The sequence below is a fragment of the Danio rerio genome, chromosome 21 (genome assembly GCF_049306965.1).
Source record: "Danio rerio strain Tuebingen ecotype United States chromosome 21, GRCz12tu, whole genome shotgun sequence".
NCBI classification, from domain to species: domain Eukaryota; kingdom Metazoa; phylum Chordata; class Actinopteri; order Cypriniformes; family Danionidae; genus Danio; species Danio rerio.
The window spans coordinates 107,267-127,298 of record NC_133196.1 but is presented as its reverse complement, the minus strand read 5'-3'; the positions used below and the strand labels follow the sequence as shown (position 1 = coordinate 127,298).

The 20,032-nt window shown below is 49.8% G+C and overlaps 2 protein-coding genes across 30 annotated transcripts in view; one reads left to right on the top strand and one right to left on the bottom strand.

The window, feature by feature from the left end:
* The first annotated feature begins 225 nt into the window (after window positions 1–225).
* On the top strand, window positions 226–11,743 carry nup54 (nucleoporin 54). 15 transcript variants are annotated; one of them, XM_073934321.1, is made up of 15 exons: window positions 230–277; window positions 503–595; window positions 2,621–2,689; window positions 3,117–3,245; window positions 3,728–3,808; window positions 4,132–4,269; window positions 6,980–7,194; window positions 7,365–7,552; window positions 8,267–8,463; window positions 8,583–8,637; window positions 8,713–8,806; window positions 8,895–9,002; window positions 9,722–9,841; window positions 11,146–11,256; window positions 11,475–11,743. In XM_073934321.1, the coding sequence occupies exons 1-15, from the start codon at window positions 241–243 to the stop codon at window positions 11,601–11,603; spliced, it is 1,764 nt and encodes a 587-aa protein (XP_073790422.1). In that variant the 5' UTR covers window positions 230–240; the 3' UTR covers window positions 11,604–11,743. The 15 variants fall into 15 exon arrangements, with proteins under 15 accessions (NP_001417740.1, XP_073790422.1, XP_021324435.1 ...); XM_021468760.3 differs by having other exon boundaries at window positions 3,725–3,808; XM_021468759.3 differs by having other exon boundaries at window positions 2,621–2,698.
* Window positions 11,659–20,032, bottom strand: part of ppef2b (protein phosphatase with EF-hand domain 2b) — a 33,027-nt gene continuing 24,653 nt past the window's right edge. For all 15 annotated transcript variants that reach the window (XM_073935576.1, XM_073935581.1, XM_073935577.1 and 12 more), the window contains 5 exons: window positions 12,987–13,129; window positions 12,715–12,821; window positions 12,394–12,560; window positions 12,222–12,309; window positions 11,659–12,136 (listed from right to left, as the gene is read on the bottom strand). In XM_073935576.1, the coding sequence (XP_073791677.1) occupies window positions 11,940–12,136; window positions 12,222–12,309; window positions 12,394–12,560; window positions 12,715–12,821; window positions 12,987–13,129 (702 nt within the window). In that variant the 3' untranslated portion in view covers window positions 11,659–11,939. The remainder of the gene's footprint in view (window positions 12,137–12,221; window positions 12,310–12,393; window positions 12,561–12,714; window positions 12,822–12,986; window positions 13,130–20,032) is intronic.

Below are 20,032 nucleotides of genomic sequence, written 5' to 3'. Positions count from 1 at the left end.
TCCTGAGCCGCAACTGAATAACGGCCAGGTTTAATGTCCCAACATGGCGGACTCTGAGTGCAAAAGCACAGTTGAACATTTGAGCGGCGCTGTTCTGCTGATGAGCTCCAGTTTCACTTTAATCTATATCAATGTTTTCGCGCGCTACGCCGGAGGAGTGTGTGACGCGACGCTACCGGTAGGAACCTCTTGTTCACAGCTTTTGTTTCCGGGCGGACCGTTTCGCTCAGGACCGGAAGCATGGCGTTCAACTTCGGCGGCGCGTCGGGCAGCGCGAGTGAGTAAAATTAATCTAAAACTATTAATAATGAACATTAAACATGATGACGGCGCTGCAGGAGCGCTGATACTGCTGTAAACCTGATACCACTGTGCTGTAAACCACTGGCGCTCATCTCATCTGCTCTGTGTGTGTGTGTGTGTGTGTTTTCATTACTGTGCGGCTGCTGTTGTGCGTTCATAACTGTGTGTGTGTGTGTGTGTGATGGTGATGATGATGAAGGCGCTCCGGGCTTCTCATTTAAGTCATCTTCATCCACTCCGTTTGGTTTCGGCGCCTCAACCACAACCACCGCCAGCAGCGCCACGGGCTTCGGTAAACACACACACACACACACACACACTCTCCCTCTCTCCCGGGCCTGTGAGGTAAAGCTAGTTTAATATGTTCAATTTGTGATCAGTGACGTTTTTTGATACTCTTCACTCCAGTATACACTACAGTACACACTACACACTCCAGTATACACTACACACTCCAGTATACACTACAGTACACACTACACACTCAAGTATACACTACACACTCCAGTATACACTACAGTACACACTACACACTCCAGTATACACTACACACTCCAGTATACACTACAGTACACACTACACACTCAAGTATACACTACACACTCCAGTATACACTACAGTACACACTACACACTCAAGTATACACTACAGTACACACTACACACTCCAGTATACACTACACACTCCAGTATACACTACAGTACACACTACACACTCCAGTATACACTACACACTCCAGTATACACTACAGTACACACTACACACTCCAGTATACACTACACACTCCAGTATACACTACAGTACACACTACACACTCCAGTACACACTACACACTCCAGTAACACTCCAGTACCGCTGCTGTGCTCTGCAGTATTGGCTGGTAGCAGGAGTTCACTGTAGAGTCTGCTAGTGAGCTCTGTCAGGGGTTGTGTTGGGGTGAAGGTCTGCATGTGTCACCCCGCCGGTCCCACACCACCCAACCTGCACTGAGCTGGGATCAAACCGGCGACCTTTCGCATGTTAAGGCTGATTTATACTTCTGCGGCAAACGGTGGCGTATGCTACGCCGCTGACCAATAGCCATTCGCCGTGGCCATCGGCGTCGCTGACGTGCACCTCTCAAAAAATGTAACTACACGTCACAACAACGCGTAGCGCAAGCTCTGTGATTGGTCGGCTTGGTATCGCTGACGAGTCTGGGCGGGACCGAGAGCCGCGCGAATGTTTACAAGTGAAGGAGCTCCGGATGGAGAGTTTTGTTCTGTGTTTCCCTCATGGTTACAGTTGCTGCACGTCCGCCGGTTCCTGCCTCAAAATGAGCGAGTTTGAGCCACTTGTACATCCAGGAAGTGTTCAGGATAGCAAAACAGCAGCGAAGAAACTCGACACAGAGGAACATTTACACCTCACTGCCCACTAGTGCTTCAGAAGTGTTAATGCAGACCAACAGAGCTAGCAACAGCAGTATAAGCACAGCTACACGCGTTACATGCGCCGTGGGTCACGCCGCTCACTTGCTGCAGAAGTATAAACCAGGCCTTACAAGGAGGCGAAACACCATGGCCTCTAGTGTCTGTCGCTAGAGCACCTCTAGAGGTCGGAGGATCGAGGTTTACCTGCACAGCACTCACTAGCTGACCTCCATTACACATAACAGCAGCGCTCCCCCAGTTCCCTCCTCAGCACACACACACACACACACACACACACACACACACACACACTCTGCTCTCGTCATCTGCACTCTGCATCTGAGTGGTGTGTGTGTGTGTGTGTGTGTGTGTGTGGTCAGGGTTCTGCTGGTTGTTGGTTATATTGACCTGTCACAGTTCAGTCAGAGTGAGTTGTATGCTGTAATGATGACGGGGTCACTGTGGTTAGAGAGATGTGCTGCAGTTCAGCTGCCGTCAGCAGACCACACCGTCAACCCTGCTGCTCTTCCTCCCGCCGTTCTCCTGTATGTGACGGTTCTGTCCCGATATCATCCTGTAAAGCTGTTTCTCTGGAGGCTGGCAACAAACATCAGAGCCGATCCTCCCTATACACAACCCAGACTGCTGATCCACCAGGGGGCGCCGCTTGCTCTTCACTGCGGGTCTGTTCTGTGGTTTCGTTATGTTCAGGCATGAAAACAGTTATAATTAACTATAATAACAGCAGGATTCCCTTCCTCTCCATCACAGACAGCATCGCCCCTATACAGTCCTCTAATGCAGTATAGCACACAGCCTTCATCCTCATCATCAGTAATGTTTCACTGCGCGTGCACACACACACACACGCACGCGCTGCTAACATGCTGTTGCCATGGTTACAGGTCTGACCGGAACCGGCTTTGGAGCGCCGACCACCACATCAGCTTCCACAGGCTTCGGCTTCGGCACTGGTGGCACGGGTGAGTGTGTGTGTGTGTGCTGTCTCTAACACACTGACTGACTCTCTTCTGTGTGTGTGTGTGTTTGTGAGCGAGCACGTGTGTGCGCATACGTGCATATGCTGTCACTAACCCACTCTCTCTCGTGTGTGTGCGCGTGCGTGCGAGCATGTGTTTGCTTGCGTTCACGTGTGTGCGTGTGTGCTGTATCTAACAAACTCTCTCCTGTGTGTGTGTGTGTGTGTGTGTGTGTGTGTGCGTGTGTGCATGCGCTGTCTTTAACACACTCTCCTGTGTGTGTGTGCGCTGTCTCTAACACACTGACTCTCTCTCTCCTGTGTGTGTGTGTGTGTGTGTGTGTGTGTGTGCGCGCTGTCTCTAACACACTGACTCTCTCCTGTTTGTGTGTGTGTGTTTCTCCTGGGGCCGCTGTGGTCAGGATTCGGGCCCCTGGTCTGCAGTGCGGGCCCTGGCCCCGCCCCCTCTGCCGCTGCTGTTAGTTTCGGCGGGTTCGGTTTGGGCCCTGCGGCCCCGGTGTTCAGTTTCGGCAGCGGCCTCGGGGGAGCAGGTAGATGAGCTCCGAGAGGTCAAAGGTCACGCATGATCAGATCACGCCACGCCTCCATCCCTGTGTGTGTGTGAGAGAGAGAGAGAGAGTGACAGACAGACAGACGTAGTGTGTGTGTGTGTGTTGGTGCCACTCTGATCATGTCATCAACAGTTAGTGCTCATCATCTCCGGTGTGTGTGTGTGTTTTCATCTTGTGTGTTTTTTTCGTCTCTGTTGTGTGCGTGAGTGTGTGTGTGAGTGTGTTTTTCATCTCCGGTGTGTGTGTGTGTGTGTGTGTGTTTTCATCTTGTGTGTTTTTTTCGTCTCTGTTGTGTGCGTGTGCGTGAGTGTGTGTGTGAGTGTGTTTTTCATCTCCGGTGTGTGTGTGTGTGTGTGTGTGTGTGTGTTTTCATCTTGTGTGTTTTTTTCGTCTCTGTTGTGTGCGTGTGCGTGTGTGTGAGTGTGTGTTTTTCATCTGTGGTGTGTGTTTGTCTCCAGCAGGAGCGTTTGGCGGGTTCGGCTCCACCACCACCTCCGCCGGCACTGGGTCAAGCTTCAGTTTCTCCACACCGGCTAACACAGGTACAGGCGCACACACACACACACACATACAGAGAGAGAGAGAGGAGAGATGCTGCGTCCCGTGCACACACACTGCAGAGTTACTACACACACCTCACACACGTCTCTAACACACACAGTGTTAGGGTGTGGTGTGTGTATCTGAAATGGGACACTGTGTGTGTATGTGTGCGCATGCGTGTGTGTGTATGCTTGTGTGTGCGCATGCATGCATATGTGTGTGTGTGTGTGTGTGTGTGTGTATGCTTGTGTGTGCGCATGCGTGTGTGTGTGTGTGTTTGTGTGTGTGCTTGTCTCTGAGCGCGTCTCCTCTCCGCCTGCAGGTTCGAGTCTCTTCAACACCCAGAGTAAGGGCTTCGGCTTCTCCAGCGCTCCGGCTCCGGCTTCAGGCTTCACTGGGGCTCTGGGTGGAGGAGCTCTGGGCTTTGGAGGCTTCGGTGCGCTGCAGAACACACAGCAAGGTGAAGTCAGAGCCACACACACACACACACACACACACACACACACACACACACAGAGCAGTGGAAACAGCTGATATTCTGCATAAAGCACATGGAGCTGGAGTGAATGACAGTCCAGCAGAGGAGTCTGTTGAAGCAGGAGTGTCGGCCGGCGGGCCGTGAGAGAGATCTCCATATTACTCTGTATTTCTCGCTGCATTAGATGATGTCAGTCATGTGCTCAATCCTGCTCTCTGATTGGTTACTTCAGAACTGGCTGCAGGATGGGCCTCATGATGGCGCTAGCGCACGCCGCTCTGCTCATTCTGCTCTTTCACTAGCTCGCAGCGCGTCACGCAAACCCCGCCCCCAAAACATCCCCCGAATTAAAACGTCACACAACCCGCCCACTTCAGCGGGAATCAGGCAGATAAAGCCCACCACATCATCATCATCAGGAGAGCATTAAAATAAAGACAACCCAAACACACAAACGACCCGTTACTGTACAGCAGCACATTATACGTCTATACACACAGACCTGTGTTCTCATTCATCATAGTCATTTACTCATCGACCGGCTGTTGGCATCGAAATCCAGTGGTCTCGCCACTAACGGAGGGACCCAGCGCAGGGAGCGCACACATCCATAATATAACACCACATATATCAAATTCTCCACTAATAACTCGATATAAAATGTGTTGGATAACATCCTCTAGACAGAATCTGTCCAACATTCAGCCCAAACGCTCCGGAGAGAACTGAAACATGATTTTCCCTGTAGGCTTTATGACAGTTAATAGGGGATTCGCTTTATTTAAAGATGTTGATTATTATATCTGAAGTAAAGGAAAGTGTTCAGCACATAAGAGCAGCACGTAATAAAATACAGCCTGTATTGCGTTGCGCTCAGCAGCTGTGCACTAATAAAGCTCTTTATGTATTTAATTTTCCTTTTGTAATTTCTCCACGTCATATAAACACACACACACACTTGTTTGAGGACACAGAACACATGTTGTGTTTGCAGTTTTCCCCGATGCGTCTGTAAAGTGCTGCGCAGCTGCAGACAGAAGAAAAGGCGCCTATTTCTGCGTTCACTCGCCCTGATAATGCTCTGTGTGCAGGATTTGATTAATATCATCGTCTCCAAATACTTTATACATAATATTTAAAACCTTCACCGGTGAGTATTGTGTTTAGAAAATATCAAATCTTTTTTCAGAGAGGCTTTTGTAAAATGAAGTTTATGGCTTTAACAGTTTGATATAGGGCCTAATTGTTCTAGCTTTTGTTAGTTTTCTATTGGTTTATTTATTTAATGTGATTTTATTATATCTGATATTTGTAATTCTTTACATTATTTCAATACAGCTTCGGCTATTTTATCTAGATATGACACTATTGTTTTGAGCCTACAAAAGTGGACATCAAATTTGTAGAGTTTCATGTGTTTCTGTTGTGTTCATATAGTGTATTATCTCCAAAATAAATAAAGAAGAAAAATATTAAAGGAAAAAGCTGCTCGCGGCATCAACAGAGCTGTGAAGGGAGCGCTCTTTCCCTTAGTCTCACACACACACACACACACACACACACACACACACACACACACACACACATCTAAACACGCACAAACACACCTTATAAACTTGACAATAACTCTGGAAAACCTTTACAGTCTGCTGTGTGTTTAAGCAGCGGTCACCAACCCTGTTCCTGGAGATCTGCCTTCCTGCACATTTCAGTTGTAGCCCTGAGCAAACACAGCGGTTTGTAATGATCAAGTGCTGCTTCAGGGACTATTAATTGGTTCAGGTGTGTTTGATTAGGGTTGGGACTGAATTCTGCAGGAAGGCAGATCTCCAGGAACAGGGTTGACCATCGCTGCTCTAAAGATTATTCTGCATTATTGAAACATCGAGGAGGACGCAGCAAAGAAAAGACACTTAAATGTTTTCAATAAGCATCCACGATGTTTTCTTTCCCTTATTGGTTTGTGTGTTTGGCGCATGTACTCATGTGCGATCAGAAAACTGCCCGCCTCTCCTTTCACTCCGCCCTGAAGCCCCGGCTGGCCCTCTTTGGCCCAAGGTATTCGGCGGGCTGAAAAGGCCGGCCGCTGGCCCCAAGAAAGCCCCGCTTTGGCCCGATTAGGCCCCGGAAGTGACAGTGGAAACGCGACGGGCCCTGGCTCACTCGCTTTAGGCGCGATAGTGGAAACACGGCTTTGAGGGAAGAGCGGCCGTACAGGAGGGTCCAGCGAGGCTCAGTGTGTTTCTGACTGGAATAATCCTGCAGATGAGCTTCAGACGCGCTGGCGGAGCTGCTCACTGATACTGTCAGACATCTCACAATAACATCCAATATCAGACTCAAACACCAGCACATCCTCACGCTTCAGCACATGTAGAGTTTACTCTGTGTGTGTGTGTGTGTGTGTGTTTAAATAAGCATTTCACACACATTTTAGTGCACATGTCAGACAGACCGGCCTTCAAAAACTGATCAGAGACGGCAGCGCCCTGAAGAGAAGCGGCTGAGAAGCCCTGAGCTACATGACTCCTGAACTGAGCGACTGCAGAGGTCAGAGGTCAGCGTGTGCTGCAGTCAGCTCAGTCACTCTGCACTCTGCAGCTCATTTCAGGACAACTGACACTCGACTTCTGATGCACATCTGAGCACATGTGGACCAAGTGTGTGTGTGTGTGTGTGTGTGTGTACCCAGGTGGTGTGTTCGGCCAGCAGGCTCCGCCCCCGTGCAGTCAGCTCTTCAACACAGCGAGCGCTCTCTCAGCGCCGGCGGTCCTCAGTGACGAGCGAGACTCCATCCTGGCGCGCTGGAACCAACTGCAGGCATTCTGGGGGATCGGCAGAGGATACTACTGCAGCACCACACCGCCTGTAGAGTTCAGCCAGGAGAACCCATTCTGCAGATTCAAGGTGCACGCACACACACACACACACACACACACACACACACACACACACACACCTCTGCAGATTCAAGGTGTTGTGTGTATTATTTCAGGGTGTTTCTGTAGTCCCTCTGTGCTCATCTCTGTGTGTGTGTGTGTGTGTGTGTGTGTGTGTGTGTGTGTGTGTGTGTGCAGGCGGTGGGCTACAGCTGTGTTCCAGATGTGCGTGATGAGGACGGTCTGCTGGCTCTGGCTCTGGGGAAGCGTGAGGCAGATGTGCGTCTGCAGCAGCAGCAGCTGGTCGAGTCTCTGCACAAACTACTGGGAGGAGCACACACACTTTCCGTCAATGTGGAGGGGGTGCGCGCGCTGCCGGACGACCAGTGAGTAACACACACACACACAGACTCATATTAAAGTGTATCGCAGATGAAAGTGAAGAGCAGGGATGAAGACAGCAGGTATAGAAAGACACACACACACACACACACACACACACACACACACACACACACACACACACACACACACACACACACACACACACATGTGAAGCAGTGGGGAGTTTCTGACACAGTGTCTGCTGCATGAGGACAGGAGGAGTGTGTGCTACAGCAGGTCTGTCAGCCATAAAGGAGAAGACTCGACCTCCTTTAGTGGACTCTGCTCTTCAGAAGCCCTGAGTGTAGAGCTCTTGAAGAGCGGGTTGGGCTGTAGCGAGACAGAAGCTGGGTCAGATGAACAGGAGCTGGGTTATTCACAGATTTATAGGGAAGCAGCAATATCTGATGATCAATACTGGACTGAACAGCAGCCGGTGCAGCAGGAGAACACGCGGGGATGAGGACATGTCTGCTGCAGCTTCACTGACTGAAGCTTATTAATAGAGGACGCTGGAGCAGCAGAGCCTTACAGTCATCTCATCTAGAGCTCATACAAGCATCAGCTAGCTCTGCTGAGCCTGAGAGCAGGAGTACAGTAGAGCCTCACACTGACCCTACAGCCCCCATACTGCACTGCCTGACCTCTGAACCCTGACACACTGTACTGTAGAGCGCTGTTCATCTGTGTGTGTGTGTGTGTGTGTGCACGTGCAGGACGGAGGTGATCATCTATGTGGTGGAGCGCTCCCCGAACGGCTCCTCTAAGCGTGTGCCGGCGTCGACGCTCTACAACTTCCTGGAGCAGGTGAACATCAAAACACAACTGCAGCAGCTGAGCGTGATCATGACCGTCAGCCGCACCGCCCTGAGCCCAGCACAGCTCAAACAACTGCTGCAGAACCCCCCCGCAGGTACACACACACACTGACTCCAGCACAGCCACACACACTTGTGATGCACATTGCTGATGAATAACAGACAGCTAACTGTGTGTGTGTGTGTGTGTGTGTGTGTGTGTGTGCGCGCGCAGGTGTGGACCCCATCATCTGGGAACAGGCTAAAGTGGACAATCCAGACCCAGAGAAGTGTGTGCTGATTCACTCACTCATGCCTGATGCTGCTGCTCTGATCTTCATCCTCTTCCTCTTCCTCCTCTTCAGGCTGATTCCGGTGCCGATGGTGGGCTTCCGTGAGCTGCTGCGCCGGCTGAAGATCCAGGAGCAGATGACCAAACAGCACCAGACACGAGTGGACGTAAGACAGAGAGTGAGAGTGTGTGTGTGTGTGTGTTTTACCACTGATGTGTGTGTGTGTGTTTCATTACGTGTGTGTGTGTGTTCAGATCATCTCCACAGACATCAGTGAGCTGCAGAGGAATCAGGCCACCACCGCCGCCAAGATCACACAGTACAAACGCAAACTGATGGACCTCTCACACAGAGTGCTGCAGGTACCACACACACACACACACACACACACACACACAGACTGTCTGGCTAGTTTCTGTGCTCTACTTCTGCTGAATAGGCAACACTAGTCCAACACTCCTGGCCATGATCACCAGTGAAGCGGGGGGAATCAGACATCAGTGTAGTGTAGCCGGACCGGCTCAGATGTTCATCTCCAGTCGTCAGTGCATCATCTGCTCCTTCATGACAGTTTTGTAGCTATTGAACAGATTTAGCTTGTAAACTGTCTCGTGCACATCAGTGTAGCCTGTGACTGGAGGATGAACACATTCAGTAATGGCGGATCTGCTCTCCGCTTCTGCCATGGCCTCTTTCGGCTTTAACATCCCTCAAGTTTAATAAACATTTATCAACATCTTCCTCCTCTCTCACGGCTGCTGCAGTCTCTGGCCAAGAACGACTGATGCTCAGGTTCTGTCTGATCAGGGATTATACAGGTGTGTGTACAGGCGTTCTGTTACACACTAACACTTCAGAGTGTTTCATATTCAACTCAAATCAAACACGCCGCTGCTCGAACTGTTCACTGCAGTCTGAAAATAACCCCGCGCTCCACACACCGACATCACGTCACACACCCGAGGCCAACCTCCGCAAACACAGCGACGACGTCACAGTCAAGAGAACTAGCGCACACATCGAGAATAAACCAGGCTTCACCCTCTCTCTCTCTCTGTGTGTGTGTGTGTGTGCGCTGCAGGTGTTGATCCGGCAGGAGGTGCAGAGGAAGAGTGGTTACGCCGTGCAGCTGGATGAGGAGCACCTGCGGGTGCAGCTGGAGACCATCCAATCAGAGCTCAACGCACCCACACAGTTCAAGGTGTGTGCATGAGGGGATTTCCTCCATCAGCACTGCATTCAGATCACACACACACACTCACAAACACTCACACACACAAACACACACACACACACACTCACAAACACTCACACACACATTTTTGAAATGGTTGCACTGCACAGTTTGTCCACACGATGTCGCCAGTGAACCGAATGAGCAGCAAAAGCTGTGAACACACACACACACACACACACACACACACACACACACACACACACACACACACACACACACACACACATAAAGCGGTGTCCACTGTAGTGTGTACTCTGGCTGTCAGACGCTCACTGCAGAGGGAGACTCTGGTTGTTGGCTAGTGAAGGTTTATTGATGGCAGATTCAGACTCGGTTCCTCTGCAGCTCATGCGGGGACACCGGCCGGGTCTGAGGCAGGGGAACTCTCAGGCTTCAGTTCAAGCTTAATCAAGGTAATGTGAACATTCACCCGGCCTAATCTGATGCCATTTCAATTCACTAAACGTCTTAATAATGATGAACACTTTATAGTCAATAATAGTTAATATATATATATATAAGATCTTTAGGAACAGAGCAATAATACAGTAAATTCAACCAAGATAGACCTTTTCCAAATGAAACACAAGCAAACTACCACTGTTCTATATGGTGTGTAATGCTTCTGTTGATATTTAATTTCCCTGTTTATTAAAGTTGTATTTAATATTTCCCCCAATAACTCATTGAGCTGCAGGAATATTTGGAAGTGCCGGCACGCTCAGGTGGATTTTACAGTCAGGCTCTTATTGCACAAACACTAAACGGGAAATAATTACAGTGCGATAAGTTCATTTGAAGCTCTCGCAGCCCGCCTGCAGGACCGCTGAGGCCCATTAGTGGACCGCGGCCCACCGGTGGAGAGTAGTTGGTGTACGGGTGTGTATACGTATATGCTATATGAATGACAGAGGCGTGATGCAGACACTGATATTAGCAAAGCCCTGACTGATTTACAGAAGTAGCCGACGTTACTGTAAACCCTGAGTGAAGTGATCAGGAGATGACCCGGGCTGAGCCAGCTCATTCTCACACACACACACACACACACACACACACACACACACACGGAGACCTGTAGTTTGGGATGCATCACTGCATGTGTAGCCTGCTGAGACGTCTGCAGCCGGTCAGCTTCTCTCTCGCTGTACTCTTATTGTGTCTACAGGATCATTACAGCTCTAAATACATCTCATTAAGACGACACAGCCTCTTATACAAGTGTGTGTGTGTGTGTGTGTGTGTGTGTGTGTGTGTGTGTGTTTCAGGGACGACTGAATGAACTCATGTCTCAGATTAGGATGCAGAATCATTTTGGAGCGGTGCGAGCAGAGGAGCGATACCGAGTGGACGCAGACCTGCTGAGAGAGATCCGACAGGCAAGAGCTGTGTGTGTGTGTGCGTGCGTGCGTGTGTGTGTGCGTGCGTGCGCATGTGTGTGTGTGTGTGTGTGCGTGCGTGTGTGCGCATGTGTGTGTGTGTGTGTGTGTGTGTGTGTGTGTGTGTGTGTGTGAGTGAACTTGTGAAATGAGTGTCAGTGTGTGTGTGAATGCGCTATGCATCTGATAAATGTGTGTGTGTGTGTGTGTGTTTGCAGCACCTGAAGCATCAGCAGGAGGGTTTGAGTCACCTGATCAGCGTCATCAAAGATGATCTGGACGACATCAAGACTATTGAAGACGGACTCCACGACAGTGTTCACACACGCAGCAGCAAACTGAGCTGACCACACACACACACACACACACACACACACACACACAAACACCTGCAGTCAGACATGAATGATCAGGATTGTTTATTTTTACAGTGGTGTTGATCAGCTGGAGTGTTTTACTGACTTTAATAAAACTCATCTGTCATTCACACGTCTTTGATTAATGTGTGTGTGTGTGTGTGTGTGTGCACTGCAGAAAACCTCATCTGTGCTAGAGTGTAAGTAGAACAGATCATCTGTGTAGTGTTCAGTCCAGCTGTGTGTGTGTGCGTGCGTGTGTGTGTGTGTGTGCGTGTGTCTGTGTGTGCGTGTGTGTGTGTGTGCGTGCCTGTGTGTGTGTGTGTGTCACTCCGCTGTCCTCTCAGCTCTAGAGTGCTCCACCAGCCTGAAGGCCTCCATGAACTCGTTGATGTCGATGCTGCCGTCCTTGTTGAAGTCGATGCTGTGGGCCAGCTCTGCGATGGCGGCGTCGCTGATGTCCGTCTGCAGGTGAGCGCTCAGCAGCCTCCACGTCTGATGGAACTCCTCCAGGGAGATCAGACCTGCACACACGATCAGACTCTAGATCCTGTACACACACTGCTGCGTCTATAACACACGTCTGTCTACACCCGCCGGTCTGATCACCTGAGTGGTCCGTGTCGATCATCCTGAAGATGCTCTCCAGGTTGGAGTGGTGTTTGTAGAGCGTCTCCAGCAGACTGGTGTTGGCGATCTGACAGGAAGAGCGGTCGAGTCACTCGTGTAGATGAGCTATAGTTACCGCTCGTCTGAGTGGTGTGTGTGTGTGTTTGCTCACCTCAGTGTTGGGTTGCAGGACGGACAGCTGGTTGACCCAGTCCTGGTAGTGGAGTAACCCATCCTGAGTGCTGCTGGACACCAGCTGAGAGCGCAGAACTCTCCAGGGCAAACTGAGCTGCAGGACCTTCTCCACCACCACAGCCCAGTGCTCCAGAGAGACCAGCCCTGCACACACACACACACACACACACACACACTGTACTACACGCGCATGACTACAGCCTCTACACATCCTGCAGCTTCTGCTAAAGCTGCTCAGGTGAGGTTGACGTGAGAGCTCCTCCACTAATGTGAAGATGATGATGATGAAGATGATCACCTGCGCGCTCTGGGTCGTACTCCTGAAACTCTCGGATCAGGGCAGATTTGTGTGCAAACAGTTGCATCTTCAAAGCCTGTAATGCAGAACGTTCTGTTCTTCCCACACTACACACACACACACACACACACACACACACACACACACACAGAGCATCCCATTTTACACACTTGCAAAATCTGCCACATTCATAAAAAGAATGTACAAATTTTAGTTGTGTGTGTGAGTGTGTGTGTGTGTGTGTGTGTGTGTGTGTGTGTGTGTGTGTTGACCTCTGCCGCAGTGTGAGCTCTCGTGTGGATCTGCTGGCCTGGAACTGTTTGAAGTGCGGGACGAGGTCGGGCCCCAGGCGGATGTAGGCTCCTCTGTTACTGCCCACATCATAGTAGTTAGAGGCCGAGAATATAGTCAAGACCTGCAGATGAACACAGAGAAGATGAGTGGATGAACAGAGAAGATGAGTGGATGAACAGAGGAGTGTGTGGATGAACAGAGGAGTGTGTGGATGAACAGAGGAGTGTGTGGATGAACAGAGGAGTGTGTGGATGAACAGAGGAGTGTGTGGATGAACAGAGGAGTGTGTGGATGAACAGAGGAGTGAGTGGATGAACAGAGGAGTGTGTGGATGAACAGAGGAGTGTGTGGATGAACAGAGGAGTGTGTGGATGAACAGAGGAGTGTGTGGATGAACAGAAGAGTGTGTGGATGAACAGAGGAGTGTGTGGATGAACAGAGGAGTGTGTGGATGAACAGAGGAGAGAGTGGATGAACAGAGGAGTGTGGATGAACAGAGGAGTGTGGATGAACAGAGGAGTGTGTGGATGAACAGAGGAGAGAGTGGATGAACAGAGGAGTGTGTGGATGAACAGAGGAGAGAGTGGATGAACAGAGGAGTGTGGATGAACAGAGGAGAGTGTGGATGAACAGAGGAGTGTGTGGATGAACAGAGGAGTGAGTGGATGAACAGAGGAGTGTGTGGATGAACAGAGGAGAGAGTGGATGAACAGAAGAGTGTGTGGATGAACAGAAGAGTGTGTGGATGAACAGAGGAGTGTGTGGATGAACAGAAGAGTGTGTGGATGAACAGAAGAGTGTGTGGATGAACAGAGGAGAGTGTGGATGAACAGAGGAGTGTGTGGATGAACAGAGGAGTGTGTGGATGAACAGAGGAGTGTGTGGATGAACAGAGGAGTGTGTGGATGAACAGAGGAGTGTGTGGATGAACAGAGGAGTGTGTGGATGAACAGAAGAGTGTGTGGATGAACAGAGGAGTGTGTGGATGAACAGAGGAGTGTGTGGATGAACAGAGGAGTGTGTGGATGAACAGAGGAGTGTGTGGATGAACAGAGGAGTGAGTGGATGAACAGAGGAGTGAGTGGATGAACAGAGGAGTGTGTGGATGAACAGAGGAGTGTGTGGATGAACAGAGGAGTGAGTGGATGAACAGAGGAGTGAGTGGATGAACAGAGGAGTGTGTGGATGAACAGAAGAGTGTGTGGATGAACAGAGGAGTGTGTGGATGAACAGAGGAGTGTGTGGATGAACAGAGGAGAGAGTGGATGAACAGAGGAGTGTGGATGAACAGAGGAGTGTGGATGAACAGAGGAGTGTGTGGATGAACAGAGGAGAGAGTGGATGAACAGAGGAGTGTGGATGAACAGAGGAGAGTGTGGATGAACAGAGGAGTGTGTGGATGAACAGAGGAGAGAGTGGATGAACAGAGGAGTGTGTGGATGAACAGAGGAGAGAGTGGATGAACAGAGGAGTGTGTGGATGAACAGAGGAGAGAGTGGATGAACAGAGGAGAGAGTGGATGAACAGAGGAGTGTGTGGATGAACAGAGGAGAGAGTGGATGAACAGAGGAGTGTGGATGAACAGAGGAGAGTGTGGATGAACAGAGGAGTGTGTGGATGAATAGAGGAGAGAGTGGATGAACAGAGGAGTGTGTGGATGAACAGAGGAGAGAGTGGATGAACAGAGGAGTGTGGATGAACAGAGGAGAGTGTGGATGAACAGAGGAGTGTGTGGATGAAYAGAGGAGTGAGTGGATGAACAGAGGAGTGTGTGGATGAACAGAGGAGAGAGTGGATGAACAGAAGAGTGTGTGGATGAACAGARGAGTGTGTGGATGAACAGAGGAGTGTGTGGATGAACAGAGGAGTGTGTGGATGAACAGAGGAGTGTGTGGATGAACAGAGGAGTGTGTGGATGAACAGAGGAGTGTGTGGATGAACAGAGGAGTGTGTGGATGAACAGAGGAGTGTGTGGATGAACAGAGGAGTGTGTGGATGAACAGAAGAGTGTGTGGATGAACAGAGGAGTGAGTGGATGAACAGAGGAGTGTGGATGAACAGAGGAGTGTGTGGATGAACAGAGGAGTGTGTGGATGAACAGAGGAGTGTGTGGATGAACAGAGGAGTGTGTGGATGAACAGAGGAGTGTGTGGATGAACAGAGGAGTGTGTGGATGAACAGAGGAGTGAGTGGATGAACAGAGGAGTGTGTGGATGAACAGAGGAGTGTGTGGATGAACAGAGGAGTGAGTGGATGAACAGAGGAGTGAGTGGATGAACAGAGGAGTGTGTGGATGAACAGARGAGTGTGTGGATGAACAGAGGAGTGTGTGGATGAACAGAGGAGTGTGTGGATGAACAGAGGAGAGAGTGGATGAACAGAGGAGTGTGGATGAACAGAGGAGTGTGGATGAACAGAGGAGTGTGTGGATGAACAGAGGAGAGAGTGGATGAACAGAGGAGTGTGTGGATGAACAGAGGAGAGAGTGGATGAACAGAGGAGTGTGGATGAACAGAGGAGTGTGTGGATGAACAGAGGAGTGTGTGGATGAACAGAGGAGTGAGTGGATGAACAGAGGAGTGTGTGGATGAACAGAGGAGAGAGTGGATGAACAGAGGAGTGTGTGGATGAACAGAGGAGTGTGTGGATGAACAGAGGAGTGTGTGGATGAACAGAGGAGTGTGTGGATGAACAGAGGAGTGTGTGGATGAACAGAAGAGTGTGTGGATGAACAGAGGAGAGTGTGGATGAACAGAAGAGTGTGTGGATGAACAGAGGAGAGTGTGGATGAACAGAAGAGTGTGTGGATGAACAGAGGAGTGTGTGGATGAACAGAAGAGTGTGTGGATGAACAGAGGAGAGTGTGGATGAACAGAAGAGTGTGTGGATGAACAGAGGAGTGTGTGGATGAACAGAAGAGTGTGTGGATGAACAGAGGAGTGTGTGGATGAACAGAAGAGTGTGTGGATGAACAGAGGAGTGTGTGGATGAACAGAAGAGTGTGTGGATGAACAGAGGAGTGTGTGGATGAACAGAAGAGTGTGTGGATGAACAGAGGAGAGTGTGGATGAACAGAGGAGTGAGTGGATGAACAGAGGAGTGTGTGGATGAACAGAAGAGTGTGTGGATGAACAGAAGAGTGTGTGGATGAACAGAGGAGAGTGTGGATGAACAGAGGAGTGTGTGGATGAACAGAGGAGTGTGTGGATGAACAGAGGAGTGWGTGGATGAACAGAGGAGTGTGTGGATGAACAGAGGAGTGAGTGGATGAACAGAGGAGTGTGTGGATGAACAGAGGAGTGTGTGGATGAACAGAGGAGTGTGTGGATGAACAGAGGAGTGTGTGGATGAACAGAGGAGTGTGTGGATGAACAGAAGAGTGTGTGGATGAACAGAGGAGTGTGGATGAACAGAGGAGTGTGTGGATGAACAGAGGAGTGTGTGGATGAACAGAGGAGTGTGTGGATGAACAGAGGAGTGTGTGGATGAACAGAGGAGTGTGTGGATGAACAGAAGAGTGTGTGGATGAACAGAGGAGTGTGTGGATGAACAGAGGAGWGAGTGGATGAACAGAGGAGTGTGTGGATGAACAGAAGAGTGTGTGGATGAACAGAAGAGTGTGTGGATGAACAGAGGAGTGTGTGGATGAACAGAGGAGTGTGTGGATGAACAGAAGAGTGTGTGGATGAACAGAGGAGTGTGTGGATGAACAGAGGAGTGTGTGGATGAACAGAAGAGTGTGTGGATGAACAGAGGAGTGTGTGGATGAACAGAGGAGTGTGTGGATGAACAGAGGAGTGTGTGGATGAACAGAGGAGTGTGTGGATGAACAGAGGAGTGTGTGGATGAACAGAGGAGAGTGTGGATGAACAGAAGAGTGTGTGGATGAACAGAGGAGAGTGTGGATGAACAGAGGAGAGTGTGGATGAACAGAGGAGTGWGTGGATGAACAGAGGAGTGTGTGGATGAACAGAAGAGTGAGTGGATGAACAGAAGAGTGTGTGGATGAACAGAGGAGTGAGTGGATGAACAGAAGAGTGTGTGGATGAACAGAAGAGTGTGTGGATGAACAGAAGAGTGTGTGGATGAACAGAGGAGAGTGTGGATGAACAGAGGAGTGTGTGGATGAACAGAGGAGTGAGTGGATGAACAGAGGAGTGTGTGGATGAACAGAAGAGTGTGTGGATGAACAGAAGAGTGTGTGGATGAACAGAGGAGAGTGTGGATGAACAGAGGAGTGTGTGGATGAACAGAGGAGTGTGTGGATGAACAGAAGAGTGTGTGGATGAACAGAGGAGAGTGTGGATGAACAGAAGAGTGTGTGGATGAACAGAGGAGAGTGTGGATGAACAGAGGAGAGTGTGGATGAACAGAGGAGTGWGTGGATGAACAGAGGAGTGTGTGGATGAACAGAAGAGTGTGTGGATGAACAGAAGAGTGTGTGGATGAACAGAGGAGAGTGTGGATGAACAGAGGAGTGAGTGGATGAACAGAGGAGTGTGTGGATGAACAGAAGAGTGTGTGGATGAACAGAAGAGTGTGTGGATGAACAGAGGAGAGTGTGGATGAACAGAGGAGTGAGTGGATGAACAGAAGAGTGTGTGGATGAACAGAGGAGAGTGTGGATGAACAGAGGAGTGTGTGGATGAACAGAGGAGTGAGTGGATGAACAGAGGAGTGTGTGGATGAACAGAGGAGTGTGTGGATGAACAGAAGAGTGTGTGGATGAACAGAGGAGTGTGTGGATGAACAGAGGAGTGTGTGGATGAACAGAAGAGTGTGTGGATGAACAGAGGAGTGTGTGGATGAACAGAGGAGTGTGTGGATGAACAGAGGAGTGTGTGGATGAACAGAGGAGTGTGTGGATGAACAGAAGAGTGTGTGGATGAACAGAGGAGWGTGTGGATGAACAGAGGAGTGAGTGGATGAACAGARGAGTGTGTGGATGAACAGAAGAGTGTGTGGATGAACAGAGGAGTGTGTGGATGAACAGAGGAGTGTGTGGATGAACAGAAGAGTGTGTGGATGAACAGAGGAGTGAGTGGATGAACAGAGGAGTGTGGATGAACAGAGGAGTGTGTGGATGAACAGAGGAGTGTGTGGATGAACAGAGGAGTGTGGATGAACAGAGGAGTGTGTGGATGAACAGAGGAGTGTGTGGATGAACAGAGGAGTGTGTGGATGAACAGAGGAGTGTGTGGATGAACAGAGGAGTGTGTGGATGAACAGAGGAGTGTGTGGATGAACAGAAGAGTGTGTGGATGAACAGAGGAGTGTGTGGATGAACAGAGGAGAGWGTGGATGAACAGAGGAGTGTGTGGATGAACAGAAGAGTGTGTGGATGAACAGAGGAGTGTGTGGATGAACAGAAGAGTGTGTGGATGAACAGARGAGTGTGTGGATGAACAGAGGAGTGTGTGGATGAACAGAGGAGTGTGTGGATGAACAGAAGAGTGTGTGGATGAACAGAGGAGTGTGTGGATGAACAGAGGAGTGTGTGGATGAACAGAAGAGTGTGTGGATGAACAGAGGAGTGTGTGGATGAACAGAGGAGTGTGTGGATGAACAGAGGAGTGTGTGGATGAACAGAGGAGTGTGTGGATGAACAGAGGAGTGTGTGGATGAACAGAGGAGAGTGTGGATGAACAGAAGAGTGTGTGGATGAACAGAGGAGAGTGTGGATGAACAGAGGAGWGTGTGGATGAACAGAGGAGTGAGTGGATGAACAGAGGAGTGTGWGGATGAACAGAAGAGTGTGTGGATGAACAGAAGAGTGTGTGGATGAACAGAGGAGAGTGTGGATGAACAGAGGAGTGTGTGGATGAACAGAGGAGAGTGTGGATGAACAGAGGAGTGTGTGGATGAACAGAGGAGTGWGTGGATGAACAGAGGAGTGTGTGGATGAACAGAAGAGTGTGTGGATGAACAGAAGAGTGTGTGGATGAACAGAGGAGAGTGTGGATGAACAGAAGAGTGTGTGGATGAACAGAGGAGAGTGTGGATGAACAGAGGAGTGTGTGGATGAACAGAAGAGTGTGTGGATGAACAGAGGAGAGTGTGGATGAACAGAGGAGTGTGTGGATGAACAGAGGAGAGTGTGGATGAACAGAGGAGTGTGTGGATGAACAGAAGAGTGTGTGGATGAACAGAGGAGAGTGTGGATGAACAGAGGAGTGTGTGGATGAACAGAGGAGTGAGTGGATGAACAGAGGAGTGTGTGGATGAACAGAAGAGTGTGTGGATGAACAGAAGAGTGTGTGGATGAACAGAGGAGAGTGTGGATGAACAGAGGAGTGWGTGGATGAACAGAAGAGTGTGTGGATGAACAGAGGAGAGTGTGGATGAACAGAGGAGTGTGTGGATGAACAGAGGAGTGAGTGGATGAACAGAGGAGTGTGTGGATGAACAGAGGAGTGTGTGGATGAACAGAAGAGTGTGTGGATGAACAGAGGAGTGTGTGGATGAACAGAGGAGTGTGTGGATGAACAGAAGAGTGTGTGGATGAACAGAGGAGTGTGTGGATGAACAGAGGAGTGTGTGGATGAACAGAGGAGTGTGTGGATGAACAGAGGAGTGTGTGGATGAACAGAAGAGTGTGTGGATGAACAGAGGAGAGTGTGGATGAACAGAGGAGTGAGTGGATGAACAGAGGAGTGTGTGGATGAACAGAAGAGTGTGTGGATGAACAGAGGAGAGTGTGGATGAACAGAGGAGTGTGTGGATGAACAGAGGAGTGAGTGGATGAACAGAGGAGTGTGTGGATGAACAGAGGAGTGAGTGGATGAACAGAAGAGTGTGTGGATGAACAGAGGAGTGAGTGGATGAACAGAAGAGTGTGTGGATGAACAGAGGAGAGTGTGGATGAACAGAAGAGTGTGTGGATGAACAGAAGAGTGTGTGGATGAACAGAGGAGTGAGTGGATGAACAGAGGAGTGTGGATGAACAGAGGAGTGTGTGGATGAACAGAGGAGTGTGTGGATGAACAGAGGAGAGTGTGGATGAACAGAGGAGTGAGTGGATGAA

Bases quoted from the DNA above. Each gene is read 5' to 3' on its own strand.
- nup54 (XM_021468758.3), top strand. From the start codon at position 241: ATGGCGTTCAACTTCGGCGGCGCGTCGGGCAGCGCGA. The intron at 9,003-9,721 runs GTACCACACACA...TGTGCGCTGCAG, and splicing joins TCTCACACAGAGTGCTGCAG to GTGTTGATCCGGCAGGAGGT. The intron at 9,842-11,145 runs GTGTGTGCATGA...TGTGTGTTTCAG, and splicing joins ACGCACCCACACAGTTCAAG to GGACGACTGAATGAACTCAT.